Raw genomic sequence first — 24,212 nt, 5'->3', positions numbered from 1 at the left:
TGATTTCAATGGGGAGCAGCGGTGGAGGAGCGGTAAATACCCCGCTCCTTCACCGCTCCAAAGAAGCTGCTGGCAGGACTTTTCCTGACGTCCTGCCAGCACACTGCTGCAGTGTGAAAGCCCTTGGGCTTTCACAGTACAGACAATGGTGCAGCTGTTAGACCCCTTTCACACCACACCGCCCATAGAGTATTTTTAGCGGCATTTTACTGACGGAATTGCGGTGCATTTCAGCTGCTAGCGGGGCTCTTTTACCCCCTGCTAGCGGCCAAGAAAGGGTTAAAACCGCCAGCAATACGCCGCAATAGCGGCGTTTTGCCGGCGGTATTACAGCGCTGCCCCATTGATTTCAATGGGGAGCAGCGGTGGAGGAGCGGTAAATACCCCGCTCCTTCACCGCTCCAAAGAAGCTACTGGCAGGACTTTTTCCTGACGTCCTGCCAGTGCACCGCTGTAGTATGAAAGCCCTCGGGCTTTCACACTACAGACAATGGTGCAGCTTTTTTAGGGCGGATTTCAGGCGCTATTTCTAACGCTATAGCGCCTGGAAAACGCCCTTGTGTGAAAGGGCTCATAGGGCGGATTGCAGGCACTATTTCTAACACTATAGCGCCTGCAAAACGCCCTTGGTGTGAAATGGGTCTTAGAGTATACAGTATCTCACAAAAGTGAGAAAGTGAGATTCTGTTATCAGACACCTGTATTTAGATTATACTCTATGTGATTAAATATTAGCCAATAGTAGCAGTCATTATTGGAACATACAATAGTTTCCTTTCACACCTTACCAGTCCTCTTTTTCAAATGAATCCTGTATTTCACTATGGGAATTTATATTAAAAAAAAAAATAAGAGAGGCTTAGTGTTATACTTTTGAAGGAGAACACTATTTAAATTATAGAGTCAGTTTAGACTGGTGCCCTCTGAGTATGCTTAGAGCTGAACTCTTGTAACAAAAACTTTAAATATAAATGTATATAAAATATATAAATTTAAATATATTCCTCAAAAACCACACAAGATATAAATCTACATTGTGTGCACCAAATACTTTTGAAAACCGAGATATTAAAATAGCAGTGACATCATCACTGTGCTGCCCAGTGCATTTGCAGAGAGCAGAGCTATGGGAGGGGCCCTGAAGGCCCTGCCATCTACAGGCCACATGCAGAAAAGTGAAGACAAGACCAGTCACCCTGCACAAAGAAAGAGAGCAGCAGGGATTGGTCTTTATTGCAGCGACTGAGGCAAAGTTGCATTTAATTATACTGCAAAGATCTGAAGATTCAAAAAAGAATACACATGCCTCTTGTAGTTAGACAATATTTGCTTTTCCCAGAAGTTAACCTTAAACACTGAAGATGCATCTAATTTATAATACCTGCTCTGATAGTTTGCGTTAAAAAAACAAAAAACACATGACCTTGTTTATCAAGAAACTAGTTTTGCAGGCTTACCTGTCATGCCACCATTCTTAAAGTGACCTGTTGCTTTACAGTAAAATATGGTAAACAAGCAAGACCAGAGAGAGGTAATAACAGCCATGTCACATGCAAATAGCATTTATAGTAAATAAGCCTGGGATCACATTTACACTAGGATAATATAATTCAGAATTAAGTTTTGTATATTAAAAAAAGTTCTTCTTTGAAACTTCACTTCTGTTGAGAAAGGGACACTTTTTGGGTGGGTAAAGAACATTGTTGCAGATTTCTACATGTTCTGAATAAATTGCTGTTTGTTTCCTCATGTCCTTTCATGATTAATTCCTGAATGGGAGGGTCTGTCTTCATTATAATCAACTGGTGCACCTTTAGCATTCTAAGGAGAATATATATATATATATATATATATATATATATATATTTATGGTCGAAGCCCTATGGCCGATACGGATATGAACAAATAGACTTACCATAAGATTTACAACATGAAATGGACCTGAAGTGTGCCCTGGTCTGATGGTCGGTATACCAAATTAAGGGGGCAAAAACACTCAGGTAGGGGTGTAGTTTTATTCGTTTTAGCTTAATTAGTTGAGCAAGTTTGGTGAATGCTTATGCCATTTCCACCCGAGGATTAGGGATGTACTGGGCGAGGTAGGCAGGGTTCCAACTGCTTAGTCTCTCAATGACGTGACTTGGGACCCATGCCAAGATGCTGCCAAGGGTGCTCCAATACTAAAGAGTGACCACGGTATGGACCGGGGTCGAGGTGTAGGCTGCGTAGAAGAACCCCATGTGTTTGGAAAACTAACAGGTACACAAGTGTTAGCACGAAAAGGCAACAGGGGACTAGAGTTTACGCGTTCCGGTAGGAGTGACAGTAGGTGGTCGAGTATGGTTACTCGACACCAGGTACTGTTTGTTCTATAGAAATGGACGTCTATCCTGGAGCCAGATTGCTGGGTTTTAGACACTGCAAGGTGGAGGATGAAATGGTGTTGGTAGCGAGCCAAGTGACGACTACGCAGAACTTGGCCTGTGGGATTGCTGAAGGTGAACTTGCTGGGCCATCAGAACCTGTAGTAAGCTAAGTAACTGGCTGTTTGTATGAGCAGGCTGGGCAGAAGGCCAAATTGCGAACTAGTGAAGATAGTAGACCTGTCCCAGAAGATGACAGCCTGGAATGAACATACAATGGACATTAACCTGGTGCCGCCAAGATAACTGCAGCAGTCTGCGCAGGAAGGACATAACCGAGAGCGGTCCAGACCTGGCTTCATCAACAAGATCAACCTCGGCCCAGTTGTCTGTGGTGAAAGCCACGGCCTGTCCTGTCCTGAGATGACCCCAGAGTTGAGAGGCTGTCATGACCGGGTATAGCTTGAAGAGGGAGGAAGTCCAGGTAAACCCAGGGTTTAGGAGTATCCCTGATGCCATGGTTCTGTAAACCAGTGGTGGCCAAAAATTACAGCGAAGCCTGTGGAGGCTGCGGCATCTGTCACTACCAGGGGTGACAGGGGCATCGTAGATGGTGTAAACATCGCTATACCAATCCATGCAGTAAGGAACCTTCCAACATTGATAGGTCTGCTATTGCCATGGCATCTAAATTAAGGATTTGAGAGGGGTCCTGTGTCCGTGAGAGGAAGATCAGGAGGCGTGACATAAAGATCGACCCTGGGGAATGGCCCGTATTGCAGATTTGAGCATTCATCAGGTGGTGTCTGTGTAGAACCTGGCTGCCAGTGCTACTAATGATAAATTGGCTAGGCCATGGAAAACCACAAAGGGCCAGGTAGATGGGCGCTTGGATGACTAGACTGGGGAATGTGCGAGGATTTTATATGCCCCTAAAGACGGCAGTTGTGATGGGCGAGAGCGTTTGCCGTTGGCTATGGGCTGATGCCTCTGGATACCTCGTAGTGGGGATCTTACTGTATGGGCCGTAAAGACAGATGGCTCTCCGGGTCCTGTAAGGATAAGAAATGCTGAACGCTGGCTAGGAATAGCCTGACCGTGTTACAAGAAGAAGCCAGTTGCGTGTGTCAACACGATCCTGGTGCAGGACGAAAGTTGAACTCAACTGTCCTAAGGGAGAGATGACAGACAGGAAACGGTGAGTGGCTTGTAAGAAAAAGCCACAGGAGACAAGTGGCCAATTAAGTGCTGCTGAAAATGACGTGTATCCAGTTTGTGTGCCACTGAGAATGTGCTTGCAAAAGAATGATTGCAAGAACTTATGCTAAGTCGCGTGCCTTGGCATGATTGCAAAAGTTGTGTTTAAACGTGTGTTTGCGACAATTGCACGGGAGTTTGTCACTGGAGATGTGTTCGTAGTGACTGTGAGAAATTCGTGTTACCGCATGTGCTTGCGAAGACTGCGGGAGTTGTGCTTGAACGTGTGTTTGGATGCGTGCTTGCAACGATTGCAAGATGTTATGCCAAGATGCGTGCTTGTAATGATTGCAAGATGTTATGCTAGGATGCGTGCCTGCAACGATTGCAAGGAGTTACACCAGGATGCGTGCTTGCCATGATTGTAAGGAGTTATGCCAGGATGCGTGCCTGCAACGATTGTAAGGAGTTATGCCAGGATGCGTGCTTGCAACGATTGCAAGGAGTTATGGTAGGATACATGGGTAGCCAGGTCGAAAAAGACAGAAGTCCATCCAGTCCAACCACAAATCAAATAAATAAAGTATCGCACAACCCAACATACCCAATTCTACACCCACAGCTGATCCAGAGGAAGGCAAAAAACCCCAGCAGAGCATAGTCCAATTTGCTACAGCAGGGGAAAAAATTCCTTCCTGATCCCTCGAGAGGCAATCGGATTTTTCCCTGGATCAACTTTACCTATAAATATAAGTACCCCGTTATATTATGTACATTTAGGAAACTATCCAGGCTTTTTCCTAAAGCAATCTATTTGAGCTAGCCAGAACTGCCTGCTAGCAATGATTGCAATATGTTTGTGCCTGGATATCTGCTTGCAACGATTGCAAGAGGTCTATGCTCGAATGCGTGCTTGCAATGATTGCAAGAGGTCTATGCTTGAATGGGTACTTGCAACGACTGCAAGAAGTCCATGCTTGAATGCGTGCTTGCAACGATTGCAAGAAGACTATGCTTAAATGCGTGCTTGCAACGATTGCAAGAAGTCTGTGCCTGGATATGTGTTTGCAATGATTGCAGGAAATGCGTGCTTGCAACGATTGCAAGAAGTCTGTGCCTGGATATGTGTTTGCAATGATTGCAGGGAGTGTATGCTTGGGTGCGTGCTAGCAGTGATTTGCAAGAAGTTGTTTCTTGGATGTGTATGGAATGAATTCGATATGAATCGGTCGTAAGAATGAAACTAATCCTATATGAGTCGATCGCATGAAATTAATCTGATAAGAACCAGTTTTAAAGTGTATGAATTTATTTTCAATATTTTTATTGATTTTATGCAAACCGAAAGAACAATAAAACATGACATGTCAGCCTTACATCATCAAGAAATACTATAGTAGATGGTTGTTCATTGACAATGGACGTTAAGAAAAAGGCACATGTTATCGGTAAACATCGGTAATACACACTGCAAGATCCTAAGCTAACAAAACCAAACATGTATTAAGCTTCGGTCAGGATCTATGTAGACACATCAGGATACCCGATCGCCCTAAGGAGAATAACTTTGAGGGAATCTAACGGGCGCGGGACTCAGCTATTCAGGCAAGATTGTCCGTTAGCGGTAACTTAAATACGAAGTCGTCACTGCTTGGTGCTGTTATTAGGGGTGCATCTCACACCTACACCCTATTTCGGGCGGTCTAGGAAAGAGTGACAGAAGGTCCCCCACCACCCCGAAAAGGGTACTTGCTGTGGTAGGAGACCCCCCCACCCCGCCCCGACCTAGATAGGCTGACAGAGACTGGACTAGTTAAAACATAATGAAGGACAAATTAGTAATAAACTAGTAGCACGGAAGACTGAGTACCTTAAGGAAGCCCGGAAAGCCAAAGCGGCGCCGGGTGCAGTCTGTGCATAACACTTATAACCAACAAGAATTATAGTAACCATTACACCCTGTACCATCTATGAGGGAGTGTAAGGCCTTATAAACTATCAGGTGGGAAAATAGAACAGTTAACTGAGCAGGTATCAAGGAGAGAATGGGATCAGTCCGCTCCAATCTCGTCCTAGAGTAATCCAAAAATAAAAAACAAAACAACAAAAAAAAAAGGGGGGGGGGGAGTAGGAGAGGGGGAAGGAGAAAGGTGAGGGGGGATCAAGGGGGGGTGGGGGGGTCTACCAGGGTTTCTGAGCATAAGGATTAGTCAAGTTATAAAAATACAAGTTATAACCCCTGAACGAGGGGGATTTTGTGGAATGTGGCCCAGGGTTCCCACACTTTCTCAAAGAAGGAGGCCTTGTCCTGCATGCGACTGACCAACTTCTCTTGCGCCATAATCCAGGAGATCTTTCGTTTAACCGCCCCGAATGGGACTGTATGTTGTTTCCAGTGGGCTGCTATCGTGATTTTGGTGCCTAAAAGGATAAAGAATATAAGTTTCTGAGAAGATTTATTGGCTTTGTCCACTTTGCGGTTAAGCAATGCCACTTCCGGATTTTGGGGAACTGGAAGCGATACCAACTTGCGAATTAGGGCAAATACCCTGTTCCAAAGGCCCCTGATATGTGGGCAAGTCCACCATGTGTGGAGCAATGAACCTATATGTCCGCAGCCACGGAAACAAATTGGAGACACCTCCGGAAAGATCTGTGCCAGTCGGGCGGGAACCCTGTACCACCTAGTGACAAGTTTAAGGCTAGCTTCAATCAGGGATACATTGAGGATCCCGGTGAAAGATCTTTGGAAGCAGGAGTACCATAGGTCACTATCCCACGAAATATTGAGATCATTTTCCCAGGCTAATGCATAGGAAGGTTTGGTCTTAACAGAAGCTAGAGCTGTATAAATCGTAGAGATCCCTCCCCTCTGACTCGCTATGTCCGAACACCATGACTCGTATGTCGTGATAGTAGGAGGATTTGGTCTATCGGGCCATTTGGAGTGCAAGAAATGGTTTAGTTGGGAGAATCGAAATCGTTCAGCTAGTGGCATCTCGAGTTTTTTCAGGCAGAAAGAAAGTGAGACAGGGCCCGAGGCGTTAAAAAAATTTCCAATCCTGAGTAGCCCTTTATTGAGCCACCAACTAAAGGCTAGGATATTCATACCCGGCGGGAAGTCTGGATTGTGAAAAACATGCGTTAACGGTCGTAATTTGGAGATCAATGCAGGGTTTTTATGTAACCGATCGCATAGGGCTAGCGAATGGGAGAGGGTGGGAGACATGATAGGGGGACGGCTTCTAGGCGGAGCCCAGATGAGATAGTCAATGGTGTAATGAGGGGCAGCCAGTCTTTCAATAGCAACCCAATCCGGTTTGGGGCCCCGGGAATAAACCATAGAGATCTGGGTTAATTGAGCTGCTTGGTAATACCACCAAATGTTAGGTAGCGCTAGGCCTCCTTGCTTTTTGAGTCTATACAATAATTGTTTTGATCCTCTGCAACCCTTGGAGCCCCAGATGAATTGAAGGATTTTAGATTGAAGTGGTTGGAGTTGGGCTTTCTTTACGGGGAGAGGAAGGGATCTAAACAGATACAGGATACGGGGAAGGAGGGTCATTTTGACCGCAAAGATGCGACCTAGCCAGGAGAGACCGAGATGGGACCAGGTTAGTAAATCTGCAGATAATTTTGCAAGGGCGGAAGGATAATTGGCCGAATAGAGAGTGTTCATATTAGATGTTAGTCGGATGCCTAGATAAGGTAAGGAATCACGGCACCATGTAAAAGGGAAATGATTCTGTAGTGTACTTACTATAGGCAGGGGAACGGTGACATTGAGAGCTAGGGATTTTGATGCGTTCATTTGTAGACCCGAGGCTAGTCCAAATGCTTCCAAGAGGGCAAAAACATTAGGTGTGGAGATCAGTGGGGAAGTTAAAAAGAGGAGGAGATCATCCGCGAATAAAGCACATTTGTGTTCTTGTGGACCACAACGGACTCCTCTAATATCAGGGTGAGCTCTAATGGCAATGGCTAGAGTCTCTATGGCTATGGCAAATAGCAGGGGTGACAGTGGGCACCCCTGTCTGGTGCCTTTTTTGATGTTGAACGTCTCTGAATAACATCCTTGTAGACGGACTTGTGCACTTGGGGTAGAATACAAGGCTTTGAGAGTACCCAGAAAAAGGGGACCAAAGCCCCATTTCTCTAGGACTCGAAACAGAAAGGGCCACGTAAGTGTATCAAAGGCCTTTTGCAAGTCAATGGACAACAAAAAGCCGTCCTGTGAGGGACCGCCATCCCAATGTGAGTTAAGAATAGAGATGATATCTACTGCTCGCCTGATTTGGTCCGGACCTTGTCTCCCCGGGATAAAGCCCACCTGATCCTTGTGAATATATCGTGAAATAAATGAAGAGATCTTATTAGAAAGCACCTTAGTTAAGATTTTTAGGTCATTGTTGATAAGCGAAATTGGGCGATAGTTTTGCACCAAGGATGCGTCTTTGCCAGGTTTAGGAATGACAGAAACATAGGCTAAGTTCAGGGCTTTATCCAAGGGAGAGCCGGACCGGATGGAGTTGAAGAAATCGACCAAAAAAGGGGCCAGGACCGGGGCAAATTTCTTATAATATCCCACAGAGAAGCCATCAGGACCTGGGGCAGAATTACTTTTAAGATGTTTGATCACCTCTAGGACTTCAGTAACCGTAATTGGGTCTTCTAGTAGGTTTGCATGTTCAGGTGACAATGTCGGGAGGGAGACAGTATCCAGGAATTGATCCACGGAGGGTTGTGGTTTATCCTCATCAACTTTATATAGGGAGGAGTAGAATTTATGAAAGGATGACATGATACGGAGGGGATTCTGTGTTAGAATTCCGTCCTGATCTCTAATTTTCGGGAACGCCGAGGGACGAGGCCTCGGGGATAATTTGGCTGCAAGTTTAGAACCCATCTTGTCTTTCTGATAATAAAACCTGGCCCCAGACCATCTTAAGTGTTTCTCGGCCTCGGTGGTGAGAGCCAAATTGAGAGCAGTCCTAGCTGCTTGCAGGGCTTCCAGGGATTCTCTAGTGGGGGTACGTTTATGAGCTTTGCTTAGTAATCGGAATTCCTTGGATAGAGAATCTACGTGAGCCTTCCTCCCTCTTTTTAGTTGGGACGAGATTTGGATGATTCTCCCCCTGATCACAGCTTTATGTGCCGCCCAGAGAACATCAGGGGCTGTAAAGGGATCCTTATTAAGGGAGAAGTATTCTTTTATGGCAGTGGAGATGTCTGCACTATGAGCTGGGTCACTAAGGAGACCCTCGTTAAGACGCCACGTGAATCTATTGCTGAGGTTGTGGGTGGACTGAACGTGAAGTAGTACAAGTGAATGGTCAGATAATGATGTGTCCCTGATTTCCGATCTTATGGCCAATGGAATAGTGTGTGATTGCACAAAAATGTGATCGATCCTGGCATGTACCTGGTGGGGGGCTGAGTAATGGGTGAAGTCTTTACATGTGGGGTTCTTTTCTCTCCATATGTCCACTAAGCCTCTCGAGTGTAGGGTAGCCGCTATCTTAGTGCTCTGTTTAGGAGGTTTTCTGTTGCGAGCTGACCCCTTTCCTGTTTTATCCAGGGACTGGTCAAATGGGATGTTAGTATCACCCCCCATTATTACCTTACCCTCTAGTAGAGGGTCCAACGTGGACATCATGGAGTGAAAGAAAGCTGATTGTCCCTTATTAGGAGCATAGTACGACACAAATGAGTAGATATTTCCATCCAGGGATCCCTTAACCAAAATAAACCTACCTTCCTTATCTCTAAATATGTCTGTTACGGTGAATCTAAGGTACTTAGATATGCATATTGCGACCCCTTTAGTTTTGTTTTTGGCGTTAGCCAGGAAGAAGAGGGGAAATCTACTATGTAGGAAGGAGGGATTATACGTGGATTTGAAGTGAGTTTCCTGCATGAGAATTACATCTATCTTTTGGGCTTGGTATAATTGAAATAGTTTTCTCCTTTTGATGGGAGAGTTCATCCCCTGCACATTATGTGTTGCTATACAGAAGGAAGGGGGAGTTGCTTGATCAGGCATAGCGAGTCAGAGGAAATAGCCAGTATGTTATATAGGGATCTCTTACCATATCCTTGCGAAGAGAGGGACCATCTAGACGTAGGAAGGCCTCAGCAAAAGGAAGTGAGGCTGTCAGCTTAGAGGAGCCCTGGTAGACCCGGGAGAAGAGGGGAGGAAAAAAGGGGTAAGGAAGGAGTTGACTGATCCTGCAGAGAAAGTGCAAAAGACATCGTAACCACCTTAAAGCTATGGATATCTTTGAAAGAACAAAAACAGATAAAACACATACAATGCATGAAACAATCTGCAGGGGAGAATGACACACGTCAGTCCCCTGCATGTAAGGCCCGAGAAGCCTAGTCTCGGGAAAAAGTCCCAAAAAGGGAAAAGTGTGGGAGCCTCTGAGTGAGGGGAAGAGAAGGCCCGTCACTCGGAGACCGGTGGGGGCGCAGTGCAAACCACCCCGACCGAGACCCACCTAAGGCCCAATGCCCCTTCAAATGAAATGAGGGACATCGGAAAACCCGCTTAAAAAAAAAAAAAAAAAAAATTATGAAAAACCAAGCAAATAAAAATAGAACTGTAGAACAAGAATGGGAAAACAATCATAAGTGGGAGAGCCGTAAGCTTGCGATAGCTATCGAAAGCCACGTGGAGAAGAGTCATGTAGGAAGTCTGTGGTAGTGCGAATCGCACCCGTCTGAGAAGGAATGTACCCTTACAAAAAGGGGGGAGAAAAAGGAGAATGCGTAAAATACGCGCTGTAACCATGGATTCTAAAACCAAGAGTCATTAGCATAAAGAGGTAATCATTGTCGACTCATTTAGAGACAGTCTTTCAAGTTGGGCGTCCATCCTTGGGACGTTTAGCCTTCTGCTTTTGCCAGAGGGGCTTGTCGGGACTTGCAGGGGGAGGCCTCTTCGCAGAACTGGAGGACTTGGGATCCGCAGGGTCAGCAGGAGAGTGAGAGATGAGGCCCAATTGAAGAAGCAGGCGTTCACCATCGGTGAAGTTGGAGAAGCCATATTGTTTATTGGAATAAGTGAAGTGCAGTCTGAACGGGAAAGCCCAGCGATAAGCTATGGAGTTTTGTGTTAAAATTTGCAGGAGTGGTTTCACGGATCTCCGCAGCTGGATCGTGTATGGGGATAGATCCGAGAAGATTTGGACTGGATGGCCCTGGAAGGATAGATTTTCAGTTTCTCTGGCCTTGCGCATGACTTCTTCCTTAGTTTTAAAGAAGTGGGGTTTGACCACAATGTCTCTGGGTAGGCCATCTTGGCGAGGGGGTTGAAGTGCTCTGTGAGCGCGATCCAACTCTAGACGATGGTCAGGCAGATCAGGTAATAGTGACGAAATAAAGGCGCGTACCACCGCGTCTGTTTCTTTAAAAGATTCAGGTAGGCCTCGGAGCCTAAAATTATATCGGCGATTCCTGTTTTCAAGGTCATCTAATTTAGAGTAAGCGGTGTCCAGCTGCTCCTGTAGTTCAGAGATCCTGTCAGTATTTTGTATGGTTCTGGCAACAGTCTGGTCAGTTTTAAGTTCTATTGCTTCAATCCTGGCCCCAAGTTGCTGTAGGTCAGCTTGAATGATTGAGGTAATATGGGATGCGTTCTGAGCTAGGCCTCTGGATAGCATTTGGGAGAATGTCTCTAGCAGGGCAGGGATATCAGTGGGATTAGTCTGGATAGATGGGGCAGCCCCACGCGCCGCCGGTGAGGAGAGATAGTCCTCCATAGAAGTGAGTGGGGATCTCCCATTAAATCTCCCCAGCAATGATTCCGTGGATGCTGGGGATGAAAGTGATGTCAGCTGGTAACTCACAGACTGAAGATTCGGATCCGTGGAGTTAGGGCCGGATGTGAGTTGATCCTCGATGGATGGCATCGGATGAAGACGAAGGCCTTGTGCGACGGGAGCGGCGTCCGCCATCATGGCGGCGGATGCGGCCTGGAACTCCGGAGTCAGCTGCCGGGATAAGCTGCGTCTCGCCGTGATTAACGGTCATTAAGTGGGTGGCGCTGATCCGCGGGGACGAGCGGGTGAGTTTGCGGTAATGATCTCTTCTCCGTGTGGCTCAAAGGCTGCGGATCACGGTCGGGGCGAACGGAGCCCTCAGGACATGCGACCGTCCATGGAGCTGCCGCGCATGCGCCTTCAAAGTGTATGAATTTAATCTAATATAGATCAGACCGCGGAGAGTACGAAATGAACTCGGTACGAATCGATTTGCCGCTGAGGCGACTGGAATTGAAACGGGTTGTAGCGTGTATGAAAATGAAACTGAGACGAATCTTTGTAACTAAATGTAACGAATCCTGATGGGAACCGGTCGTAAGGTGTATGAAAGGAGACCAACATGCATTGGATTGTGTGACTAACAGGGGGAGTAGCAGTGAGGCGAAGGTTTTAACGAACAAATCGAGACCCTTGGCTGAACTTCGAAGCACGAAGGATCGATCTATAGTGAGTGTCGGACTTGGAGGAATGACAGGCAACATGCGAACGATACCTGTAATGCTGAAATGACGGGTGCGAACCAATGTATTGTTGGTATGAGTGGATTAGACTCAAGTAACAAGTGTGTGAAGTGAATGAGTGAAATGTTTGCCGTGACATAGGCTGACTGCGATAAACGACGTTTCAGACGATAAGTGACGAGTTGAACTGTGGAGCATGTAATGAAATGCGACCGAGCCAATTGGGAACAAAACAACTGGAGCACACCGGAATGAATCGGTGCATCTCGGATGCGACCGATTCGAATCGGGGCACGGTATATGACGGTCAAATTAATGAAATATCTGTTATGACAGAGGCATAAGTCGGTCGTGCCGCGACTGCGACTGATGATGAACCGGACTCTGGAGCATGCACTGAAATGAGGCTAAAGCACTGGGGCACACCGTAACAAATCGGTGCATCACGTATGCCACTGGATTCGAAACGGAGTGCGGTACGTGGCGGTGAAATTATTTTGATTGCCATGACAGAAGCACGAATCGATCATGCCGCTGTTGCGACTGACCGTTAATCGTGCATGCTCTGGAACATGTACTGAAATGTGGCTGAAATACCTGGGGCGCGCCGAGACGAATTAGCGCACGATGCGACTGGATTGGTATCGAAGCGTGATACGTGACAGTGAAATGATTTCCCATGACAGAGACATAAATCAAAGAACCGAAACCTGCAACCGACAATGAATCCTGAATCTGGAGCATGTACTGAAATGAGGCCGTAAACAACTGGGGCACATCGGAACAAATCGGTGCATCACGGATGCGACTAGATTCGAATCGGAGCGCGGTGAGTGACAGTGAAATGAGTGACAAAGTTTGCCATGACAGAGGCCCGAATCGGTCGTGCCGCGATTGCGACGGACCACGAACGGGACTCTGGAGCATGTACTGAAATGAGGCCGAAAAATACCTGGGGCACGCCAGAACGAATTGGTGCATCGTAGATGCAACTGGATTCGTATCGGAACGTGATACGTGACAGTGAAATGATTTCCCATGACAGAGGCACAAATCGGTGCGCTGCAACCTGCGACTGACAACGAACGGGACTCTGGAGCATGTACTGAAATGAGGCCGAAAAATACCTGGGGCACGCCGGACGAATTGGTGCATCGTAGCTGCGACTGGATTCGTATCGGAACGTGATACGTGACAGTGAAATGATTTACCATGACAGAGGCATGAGTCGGGGACTCAACAAATGGGACTCTGGAGCATGTACTGAAATGAGGCCGAAAAAACAACTGGGGCGCACCGGGATGAATCGGTGCATTGTGGATGCGACTGGATTCGAATCGGAGCGCGGTAGGTGAGAGTGAAATGATTTAAAATGATCTGACATGGTTTGAAATGGTTCGGCCTTGACATGGCACTGACCAGTGCCCATCAAATCCACGAGAAACATTGATTAGTCTGTGGAGTATAAAACAGTGAGACACGCCTAAACGAAGCTGTGTCTTTGCGTCGGTGTGAGGTACACAAAAAACAAAGAAATGTTTGGTATGATAACGTAACGAGTAGTAGACAGACGTCGCGGCTGTGTGTAGGGTTTTAGGAATGACTCGTAAGTTTGATATCGAGGTTTAGTGACGAGACATTTACAATGTATGAAATGACAAGTCAACCGAAAAAAACCCTACCTGCGACAGCCGAATCAACGCGTTAGTACATAAATTGCGAACGGGAACGAGGACCTCTAACAACTACGAAGTGGTAACTCACGGACGCTAACGAGTTTCGAAGAGTCGCCCTAGTGACGTTGTGCCGTGCACAGGAAACCGACAAAGACCACAGGCGAGCGGGCTGGTTAAATACCCCCCGGGCTCCTCCCATAAATTCAGGCCACCATACTGGCCTTCCTACATATATATATGTATAGTATAAAAGTCTCACAAATATGCTTTGATTTGACACATATTTGTGTAACTGTGCCTATGTGGCCTGGTTGGGATGCCATCCATTTAGCGGCGTTTTGCCGGCGGTAATACAGCGCTGCTCCATTGATTTCAATGGGGAGCAGCGGTGGAGGAGCGGTAAATACCCCGCTCCTTCACCGCTCCAAAGAAGCTACTGGCAGGACTTTTCCCTGACGTCCTGCCAGCGCACCGCTGTAGTGTGAAAGCCCTCAGACTTTCACACTACAGACAATGGTGCTTAGGGCAGATTTCAGGCGCTATTTCTAACGCTATAGCGCCTGGGAAAACGCCCTCATGTGAAAGGGCTCATAGGGCGGATTGCAGGCACTATTTCTAACACTATAGCGCCTGCAAAACGCCCTTGGTGTGAAAGGGGTCTTAGAGTATACAGTATCTCACAAAAGTGAGTACACTCCTTACATTTTCCAGTGACCAGTATGAGAGGGAGAGCGATAACACCAAATTTAATACACCTGCTCCCCATTCACACCTGAGACCTTGTGACACTAACGTGTCACATCACACCTGGGAGGGAAAATGTCTAATTGTGCCCAGTTTTGACAGTTTTACTTAGGGGTGTACTCACTTTTGTTGCCAGTGGTTTAGACATTATTGGCTGTGTGAGTTATTTTGAGGGGACAGAAAATGTACACTGTTATACAAGTTGTGCACTTTGTAGCAAAGTGTAATTTCTTCTGTGTTGTCACATGAATATAATAAAATACTTACAAAAATGTGAGGGGTGTACTCTTGCAAGATACTGTATAACATGTTCACTTGTGTTCCTGTTTTCACAGGACAGCTCCTATGTATTCATATTGTCACTACAATAATACAGAATAGCTGTTGCAGGTATTTTTTCATTTCTGACATGGTTCGGTGGTCTAAAGCAGGGATCTCTAAATGACAGCCCTCCCGCTGTTGTGGAACTACACATCCCATGAGGCATTGTAAAACTCTGACATTCACTGACATGACAATACATGATGGATATTGTAGTTCCTGAACAATTGGAGGGCCATAGTTTGGAAACCCCTGTTCTAAAGTATACCACTAAAGGTAAAGGTATGGATTCTGTTATCAGACACCTGTATTTAGATTATACTCTATGTGATTAAATAGTAGCCAGTAGTAGCAGCCATTATTGGAACATACAATAGTTTCCTTTCACACTTTACCAGTCCTCTCTTTCGAATGAATCCTGTATTTCACTATGGGAATTTATATAAAAAAAAAAAATAAGAGAGGCTTAGTGTTATACTTTTGAAGGAGAACACTATTTAAATGATAGAGTCAGTTTAGACTGGTGCCCTCTGAGTATGCTTAGAGCTGAACTCTTGTAACAAAAACTTTAAATATAAATGTATATAAAATATATAAATTTAAATATATTCCTCAAAAACCACACAAGATATAAATCTACGTTGTGTGCACCAAATACTTTTGAAAACCGAGATATTAAAATAGCAGTGACATCATCACTGTGCTGCCCAGTGCCTTTGAAGAGAGCAGAGCTATGGGAGGGGCCCTGAAGGCCCTGCCATCTACAGGCCACATGCAGAAAAGTGAAGACAAGACCAGTCACCCTGCACAAAGAAAGAGAGCAGCAGGGATTGGTCTTTATAGCAGCGACTGAGGCAAAGTTGCATTTAATTTTACTGCAAAGATCTGTAGATTCAAAAAAGAATACACATGCCTCCTGTAGTTAGACAATATTTGCTTTTCCCAGAAGTTAACCTTAAACACTGAAGATGCATCTAATTTTTAATACCTGCTCTGATAGTTTGCGTTAAAAAAACAAAAAACACATGACCTTGTTTATCAAGAAACTCTAGTTTTGCAGGCTTACCTGTCATGCCAGCATTCTTAAAGTGACCTGTTGCTTTACAGTAAAATATTGTAAACAAGCAAGACCTGAGAGAGGTAATAACAGCCATGTCACATGCAAATAGCATTTATAGTAAATAAGCCTGGGATCACATTTACACTAGGATAATATAATTCAGAATTAAGTTTTGTATATCAAAAAAAGTTCTTCTTTGAAACTTCACTTCTGTTGAGAAAGGGACACTTTTTGGGTGGGTAAAGAACATTGTTGCAGATTTCTACATGTTCTGAATAAATTGCTGTTTGTTTCATCATGTCCTTTCATTATTAATTCCTGAATGGGAGGGTCTGCCTTCATTATAATCAACTGGTGTACCTTTAGCATTCTAAGGAGAAAGCTGTATCATGTGCCCCCCCCCCAGGAGTGTCTCACCTAAAATGAACTATAGTCGTACTAGCTATAACATTTATATATATATATATATATATATATATATATATATATATATATATATATATATATATATATATAGTATGAAAGTCTCACAAATATGCTTTGATTTGACACATATTTGTGTAACTGTGCCTATGTGGCCTGGTTGGGGTGCCATCCATTTTGAATGGCACCCCAATGCACTAAACTAGTGTTGATACTGGACACACCAGGGTATCAGTGCTCAGTGTCATGGTTTCAGATCTGTTGTGGGGCGTTGGGTAGCTCAAATGAATGGGCTGCATTAACACAAGGGGGGTTATTTACTAAAGGAAAAATCCACTTTGCACTGCAACTGCACTTGGAAGTAAAGTCACTGTAGATCCGAAGGGAACATGCAAGGAAAAAAACAGCACTTTAGCTTCCACATGATTGGATGATATAATCAGCAGATCTTTCACTCATTTCAGATCTACCCCTCTGATCTACAGGGACTTTACTTTCAAGTACACTTGCAGTGCAAAGTGGATTTTCCTTTAGTAAATAACCCCCAATGTGTGTTAATGCATGGTGTGTGTAGGGAAATCCTCTTCACTGTACCCCTGTTTCTGAAAGACAGTTTTTAGACACTCTCTGCATGGATGTCATTGTATATTGGGCAGCTCTAGTGTCGGGAGAAGCTGCCACATTATAGTGTCCATTGTCACAATGGCCACTGTCTTTAGCTGTAGTCATTTTATAACTAGCACAGATTAGCTGAAGTTCAAATGCACATAGCAAAAAGAAACCATGTCATCTGAATATTAACAAATCAACTTTTCAAACTGATTTGCAGTATCTTATACTTTATTTTCTTAATAAAGGTGCATCTAAGTGGGAACTGCTGGAACAACAGATTAAAGAAAAACTTAAAAATGAAGAAAAAGTCGAACATGTCTGTTACTTAGTACAATGTGTGCTTAAAAAACGTAGCCTGGTATGTATGATCTGATCATTTCAATGGCTCCCTCTTTTCATTAAAATTGAGATGGCACCAAAAAGATCTGGAAGAATAAATGTTCTTATAGAAATGCTTCTCTATTATATTCCATTTTTTACTTGCTCAGTCTTCTAGTGTTTGGATAAGAAATCGCTAGTTTTTACCATATCATTAGGGTATTCTCTTGTACAGCAACAGTGTATCATGAAGGAAAGAATGCACATAATACTTTGTAAAAAAATTTAAAGCCCTCTTTAAGTATATACAATGGGTATAATTGGTGATATAATGTATATAATTGTTTATTTCCTAATTGTAGCAATTCACAAAAGACATGTATAGGTCCTCATTCGGCCTTCATTGGCAAACTCCTGCATAGGGGCGGTGAGGGGCGAAGCAAAGAACGTACATGCAGTTAACTTTTGTAGAAAAAGGGTATACAGGATGTCCTCATTCTGCCCTCATCGTCATCTAAAAGGAAGATGGGGAAAAAATTATTATAACACTTCTGGCCCTCCAAAGAGGCATGGGACTATTCTACACACACACACACACACACACACACACCTGGCTGTACTTAGAAATCATAAAAATTATATTCTTTTGTGTAGGTTTCACAAATTTTGGCAATTATTTACATTCGCTACAACCTTTAAAAACACCCCATCACCAACTTAAAGTGACATGAAACCATATCGATCTCATCCCTAATCCATCTTCTCCGTAATCTACTCTACATGATTGTGTTTCTTATTGTGGTCTTTTGCCTCCTTCTTTATTCCATAGCACAGTCTCTTCTCCCCCTTGCATGCCATAGTCCTATACTTTTCTATGCATGTTGAATGGCTGTCTATACTGACCCAGCATATCCACCCCTCCCTTCACCTCCTTACATAAACTTTATGGAGTTGCAAGGTAAAGTAGGGGGAGAGAATACCATAGAGTCAGAGAGGTGACAACTCTGAGTCTGCTGGGGCTGCTAACCCAGTTGCAGTATCTGTGATTTTGGCCCTTTTACAGGTAAATAACATACGTTAAGTACACATACAATCTTATGGGGAGATTTTTGTTAACTTTAATGGTCTTGTAACATGGTTTCTCCTATAAAAATATCAGAGGCAACATGCCTGTCTAAGTAGTATTCAGATACATTATTATTATTATAATACAGGATTAATATAGCGCCTATGCATCGCTTTACAATATAAAAAGGAAACAATATAGTTCTAATACAATAAAATACAAGAGGATTATGAGGGCCCTGCTCAGAAGAGTTTACAATCTAATAGGGTGGGGTAGGTGGTACAACAGGTTGTAACTGTGGGGAAAGCTAATGGAAGTGTTAGGCCGCGTACACACGCGGGGACTGTTCGCCCAACTTTGTCCGCTGAACAGTGTTTCAGCGGACAGTCCGCTCATGTGTGGGCTTTCAGCGGACAGTTTCAGCGAACAGTCTGCTGAACAAAGTTTTTCGGAAATTCCGAAAAACTGTCCGCTGAAACTTGGTTTCAGCGAACAGTCCCCTCGTGTGTAGGCTTGTTCGTCAAACTAAGTTCCGCGCATGCTCAGAAAGGATTTACACGCCGAAAGTTGTAATGCAGTGTATAGGACGTCGTATTTTCCGTCCCGTCGTACGTGCCGTTCACGTCATCGCGCACGGTTTCAGCAAACTGTTCGTTCGTCGTGTGTGGGCAAGTCCGTCCATGCTAATTTTGAGCGGACTGTTTGCTGAAACTGTTTGACGGACAAAGTTGAGCGAACAGTCCCCGCGTGTGTACGCGGCCTTAGAAGATTAAGGAGACGTGAAAGGCTTTGCTGAAGAGATGACTTTTCAGGGATCGCCTGAAGTAAGCAAGAATAGAGGATAGCCGGGATCGGTAGAGGTAGCGAGTTCCAGAGGATGGGAGAAATCCTGGAGACAAGTATGGGAGGAGGAGGTGAGAGAATAAATAAATAATAAATAATATCTAAATAATATTCAGATACAGTACAATTTAACTGAAAAGGCTACAGTACTATTCTCATTTCATCCCTTAGTTTTGCTAAATTTACTGGCAGATGTCTAGAGGTAGCCAGAAAAGGGGATAAAAGTAAAAGTTTGCTGATTGTATGTCACAGTTCCACAAATGTATTAGATTGTTACAGCTCTGAACATCACTGGCTGGAGAAGCCATGTAAATCACCTTTCAGATGCAGCCCAATGGTTCTATGCAACCGTGTACCTGGTGTAACACAAACCCTTACTTGATAACATGGTCGTAGGAACTATGGTTTTACTCAATACGCCCTACAAGACCTAGTACCTGCCACTCGTAGTACATTTGTGTGATCAGTAAGCAGTAGAAAGTTTCATATTAAATGATTAAAGAATGTGGTGTATCTCACACATGCCCCCCCCCCCCCAGCAGTTTGCAGCAGAGAGGTGTACAGAACTCCTCCTACAGATCTTGTGCCTCTCTGTGCAGCTGCAGCACCCCCTCATCTCTGCCTCTCCTGATCTCAGTATTCAACTGACGCCAACCCTCCTCTGGTCCTCCTCCAGACCCTGTACTTTCTGCTTCCTAGCTTTCACCCCAGCTTCTTCCTGGCAGCAGCACATCATAAAGGCAGTGCACTGAGATGTAAGAGAGGGTGAGGGACTCTTGACCGCTGATGCATTCCAAGATCAAATTGAGTTTGGAATCCCTGATCTAGAGCATTTGATACTAAGGGTAGATCTTTTTGTAACACTCCTCTCTGCTCTGTACAACAAAAGGATTTCAGTTATAATTCTGAAATGAAATGAATACATTCATTTGTTAAGGAATGCATTCGGCTCTTTTTTAAACCAATCTACCGAGCTTGCCAAGGTTAAAAAAAATTTCCCTACAGACATAAAGAGTGTGTGGCCTTAAAGTAGTTCTAAAGACTGCAGGTTTTTTACCTTTATGGATTGTATGCATGAAGGTAAAAAAAACTTCTGTGTAGCACCCTCCCAGCCTCCCCTTTTACTGAAAGGTCAGATAAATTCCCTGTGTGGTTGTTTAGCAGCAATAAGAAACAAAATAATTTGTAAAAATTCCTTGATTTTATTATTCAAAACACAAGTTAAACATCATTGGGTGCAAAATATATTTAAAATAAGAGCTCTAGTATACAAAGTGCAGAACAGTTTCAGGTAGAGGAAGGTGCATACATAATTTACAATTCTTTTTTATAAAGTGATTATACTATATTCAAATAGATTTCCATAACATTTAATTCATATGACCATATGATATACACAATACCCCAATGCATTTCAACCTTGGAAAAAATTATTGCGGTCTTCTTCAGGGGGGTTCTTTTTACATTTCTGCAAGTATATCGAAAAGGACAGATTTTAACATTTCATTATATTGATTTATATGAGTTGCTTTCCCTTTAAGACAACCTGTAATATTTACACTTTTCACCAACAAGTCTTTTTCGCTCAAACCAGAGACTTTCCTTAAAAGCAAAAAACCTTTTCCTGCAGATCTTTCCCAGGACTCACCACAGACACTGCCCACACCCCTTTAGAGAAGGGGGAGTAAATAACCCATCCCCTGGATCCACGGACTTGCAAGAGGTGACAATATAGTTGGGCCCCCCCCCGCACACACAGTAGAGGGGACACCTTTGGTGGCAAAGCGGCGGCACCTAAAAATAATAATTAGAAAGCTATTCATTTATTTAAAATTATTGTATATGCATTACATACTAGGATTAGGGAGAGGGCAGACTTGAAAAATTCTTTGAATATGTACATATCCGTATGGGAGTTTATACATTTTATTTATTATTTTAAATTTAGTTTATGTCTAATTTCGTTTTATTTATGTATACTTAAATAAAAATAAATTATATATCAAATTGTTATTGGGGTTAAAAAAAAAACTTTTTCAAAATTGTGATATGGTCATATTTAGCTGTCCTATTAAACCTTATGTAGTCCAGCTGTCACTTCACTTAACCGTTTGCTGACTGGTCCATAGCCAAATGATGGCTACAGTGCGGTTGGATAACTCTGGGAGGGTGTACAATGACGTCCTCCCAGATTTGTGCTTCCACATCCCTCCTGCACCACCCAGTAATGTCCTTGACCGTCAGGTCTTCTAGACCCGGCACGACATGGATCGGGGTAAAGGGCCGATGACAGAAGCCCTTTACCAAGTGATCACTTTGTCCAATGACGGAACGATCAGATGTAAACAAACCGGAGCATGTCTGGTTCAGCTCCTCCCCTCTCCTCGCACTGATCGGTACAGTGTGCATGGAGAGTAGGGAGGCAGTGCAGCAGCACTGTGGGCTTGATCTGAAGTGCCCACAGCGCTGATCTGTGCCCATCCATGGCTCATTCATCCATCCTCATTCATGCTCATCCATGGTTCATCCATCCATCCTCGGCTCATCCATCCATCCATCCTCATTCGTGGCTCATCCATCCTCATCCATGGCTCATCCATCCCCATCCATGGCTCATTAATGCTCATCCATGGTTCATTCATGTTCCTCCATGGCTCATTCATGCTCATCCGTGCCATATCAGTGATCATCCGTGCCACATCAGTGATCATCAGTGCTCATCCATGCCACATCAGTGCTCATCCGCACCATATCCATTTCACATCAGTGTTCATCCATACCACATCAATGCTCATCAGTGCCACATCTATGCCACATCAGTGATCATCCATGCCACATCAGTGCCCATCCGTGCCACATCCATGCCACATCAGTACTCATCTGTGCCACATACATGCCACATTACTGCTCATCCATGCCACATCAGTTATCATCTGTGCCAGATCCATTCCACTACAGTGCCCATCAGTGCCACTACAGTGCCTCACAAAAGTGTAATATGTAGTCAAATTAGATTTGAAATGTATGTCCCTAGAACACCTGATGGTGCTCCCTGCATGTTGGGCCTCTGTATGTGGCCAGGCTCTGTTAAAGTCTCACACATGTGGTATTGCCATGCTCAGGACAAGTAGCAGAATATATTTTGGGGTTACATTTTTGCTATGTACATGCTATGTGTTAGAAATAGCTTATAAATTGACAACTTTGTCATAAAAAGCATTTTCTTTCCAAAAACTTGTGGAAAAGACTCATAATGCCTCATGGAATTTACGTTGGGGTGTTTGCTTTCCAAAATGGGGTAATTTGTTGGGTGTTTCCACTGTCCTGGTGCTCCAGGGCCTTCAAAAGTGTAAGAGGTAGTCAAGAAATTAGATGTGTAATTTATGCTCCTAGAATGCCTGCTGGTGCTCCTTGCATGTTGGGCCTCTGTATGTGGCCAGGCTGTGTAAAAGTCTCACACATGTGGTATCACCATACTCAAGAGAAGTAGCTGAATGTATTTTGGGGTGTAGTTGCAAGTATGCATATGCTGTGTGTGAGAAATAACTTGTTGTTATGACAATTTAGTAAAAAAAAATTTTTAATAAAAATCTTAATTTTTGCAAAGAATTGTGGGAAAAAATGACAACTTAAAAAAACTCACCATGCCTCTTACTAAATACATTGGAAGGTGTGCTTTCCAAAAAGGGGTCATTTAGGGGGTATTTGTATTTTCCTGAGTCCTCAAGCAATTAGATAGGCCATCAGCAGATCAGGTGTGATCAATTTTCAGTGATTGGCACTATAGCTTTTGGACTCTATAACTTTCACGAGGACCAAATAAAATACACCGATTCCGGTTATTTTAACCAAAGATATGTAGCAGTATAAATTTTCGCCAAAATTTATGAAGACAAATTACTAATTTGCAACATTTTATAACCGAAACAAAGAAAAATGCATTTTTTTTACAAGTCTTTTTTCATTTATAGCGCAAAAAAACAAAAACTCATTGGTGATTAAATATCACCAAAAGAAAGCTCTATTTGTGTGAAAAAGGGTACAGTGTCCCATGACTGAGTAATTGTCATTCACAATGTGAGAGCACTGAAAGCTGAAAATTGGTTTGGACAGGAAGGGGGTTTAAGTGCCTAGTGGGCAAGTGGTTAATATCAATTATTAAAATATTGTCAATTAAAATTGTTAGTTTGTCACTGCATATTGTCAAGCTACATATAACCATGTTTGGAATTTGAGGGTTAGGATAAAAAAAATGCATTTTCATACATTTATTTTGTTTATGGCTTTTAATGTAAATATGATTACATTGTTCTAGTCTTATCCTTTTTAGCTTTACATACAGTATACGCTAATTGAATTCTAAAAATATATATTTTTTTATTAATGCTATTATTATTACCTGTCTTATTTCTTGAAACTTGAATTATGTTTATTTAACATTTAGGCTTCATGCACACTAGAAAGCTAAAAACTGCTTTAGAAATGCTGGACAAAAAACACTAAAATTTTAGCATATTTTTTTCAGTGTTTAGCATCGTTTAGCCTCCAGTGAATAGTTGGTTGCTAAGGAGTGTTTGGGAAGCCAGCTGCTGCGTCCTTAACAGATGAGTCATGTGACAGCTGAATGTAAAAAAAATTGTCGGTGATAAAAAATTGTGAAAAACAATGGCATGGGCACCCTGAACAGAAAAAATTTAAGGGGAACCTCGCGCCAAAATTTTTTTTAAAATGCCATGGGGTCCCCTCCAATCCATGCCAGACCCTTAAGTCAAAATTAAAAAAAAATGGCATGCCCCCCCCAAAAAATCCATACCAGACTCTTAACCGAGCATGCCAGGAAAGGGGGGGCAAGCAAGCGCCTCCCCCCTCCTTAACCATACCAGGCCACATGCTCTCAACATTGTTAATGGGGACAGGGACCTCTTCCCCACAACCCTGGCCAGTAGTTGTGGGGTTCTGCACGCTGGGGGCTTATCGGAATCTGGAAGCCCCCTTTAACAACGGGGTCCCCATATCCCGTCCCCCATGTGAATGAGTACATGTACCCCTACTCATTCACCCAAAAAAAGTGTAATGTAAAAAA

The 24,212-nt window shown here is 43.7% G+C and overlaps 1 protein-coding gene across 4 annotated transcripts in view; it reads left to right on the top strand.

The window, feature by feature from the left end:
* The window catches only part of RHOBTB3 (Rho related BTB domain containing 3), a 133,452-nt gene that overhangs the window by 65,807 nt on the left and 43,433 nt on the right, over positions 1-24,212 (top strand). For all 4 annotated transcript variants that reach the window (XM_077462367.1, XM_077462366.1, XM_077462365.1 and 1 more), the window contains one exon: positions 17,148-17,260. In XM_077462367.1, the coding sequence (XP_077318493.1) occupies positions 17,148-17,260 (113 nt within the window). The remainder of the gene's footprint in view (positions 1-17,147; positions 17,261-24,212) is intronic.

This window comes from Lithobates pipiens, unplaced genomic scaffold (assembly GCF_037356315.1).
Source record: "Lithobates pipiens isolate NorthernLeopardFrog02 unplaced genomic scaffold, aLitPip1_a1.2 Scaffold_3, whole genome shotgun sequence".
Taxonomy (NCBI): domain Eukaryota; kingdom Metazoa; phylum Chordata; class Amphibia; order Anura; family Ranidae; genus Lithobates; species Lithobates pipiens.
Note: the sequence above shows the minus strand (reverse complement) of the source record. Positions and strands in the feature narration are given on the sequence as shown.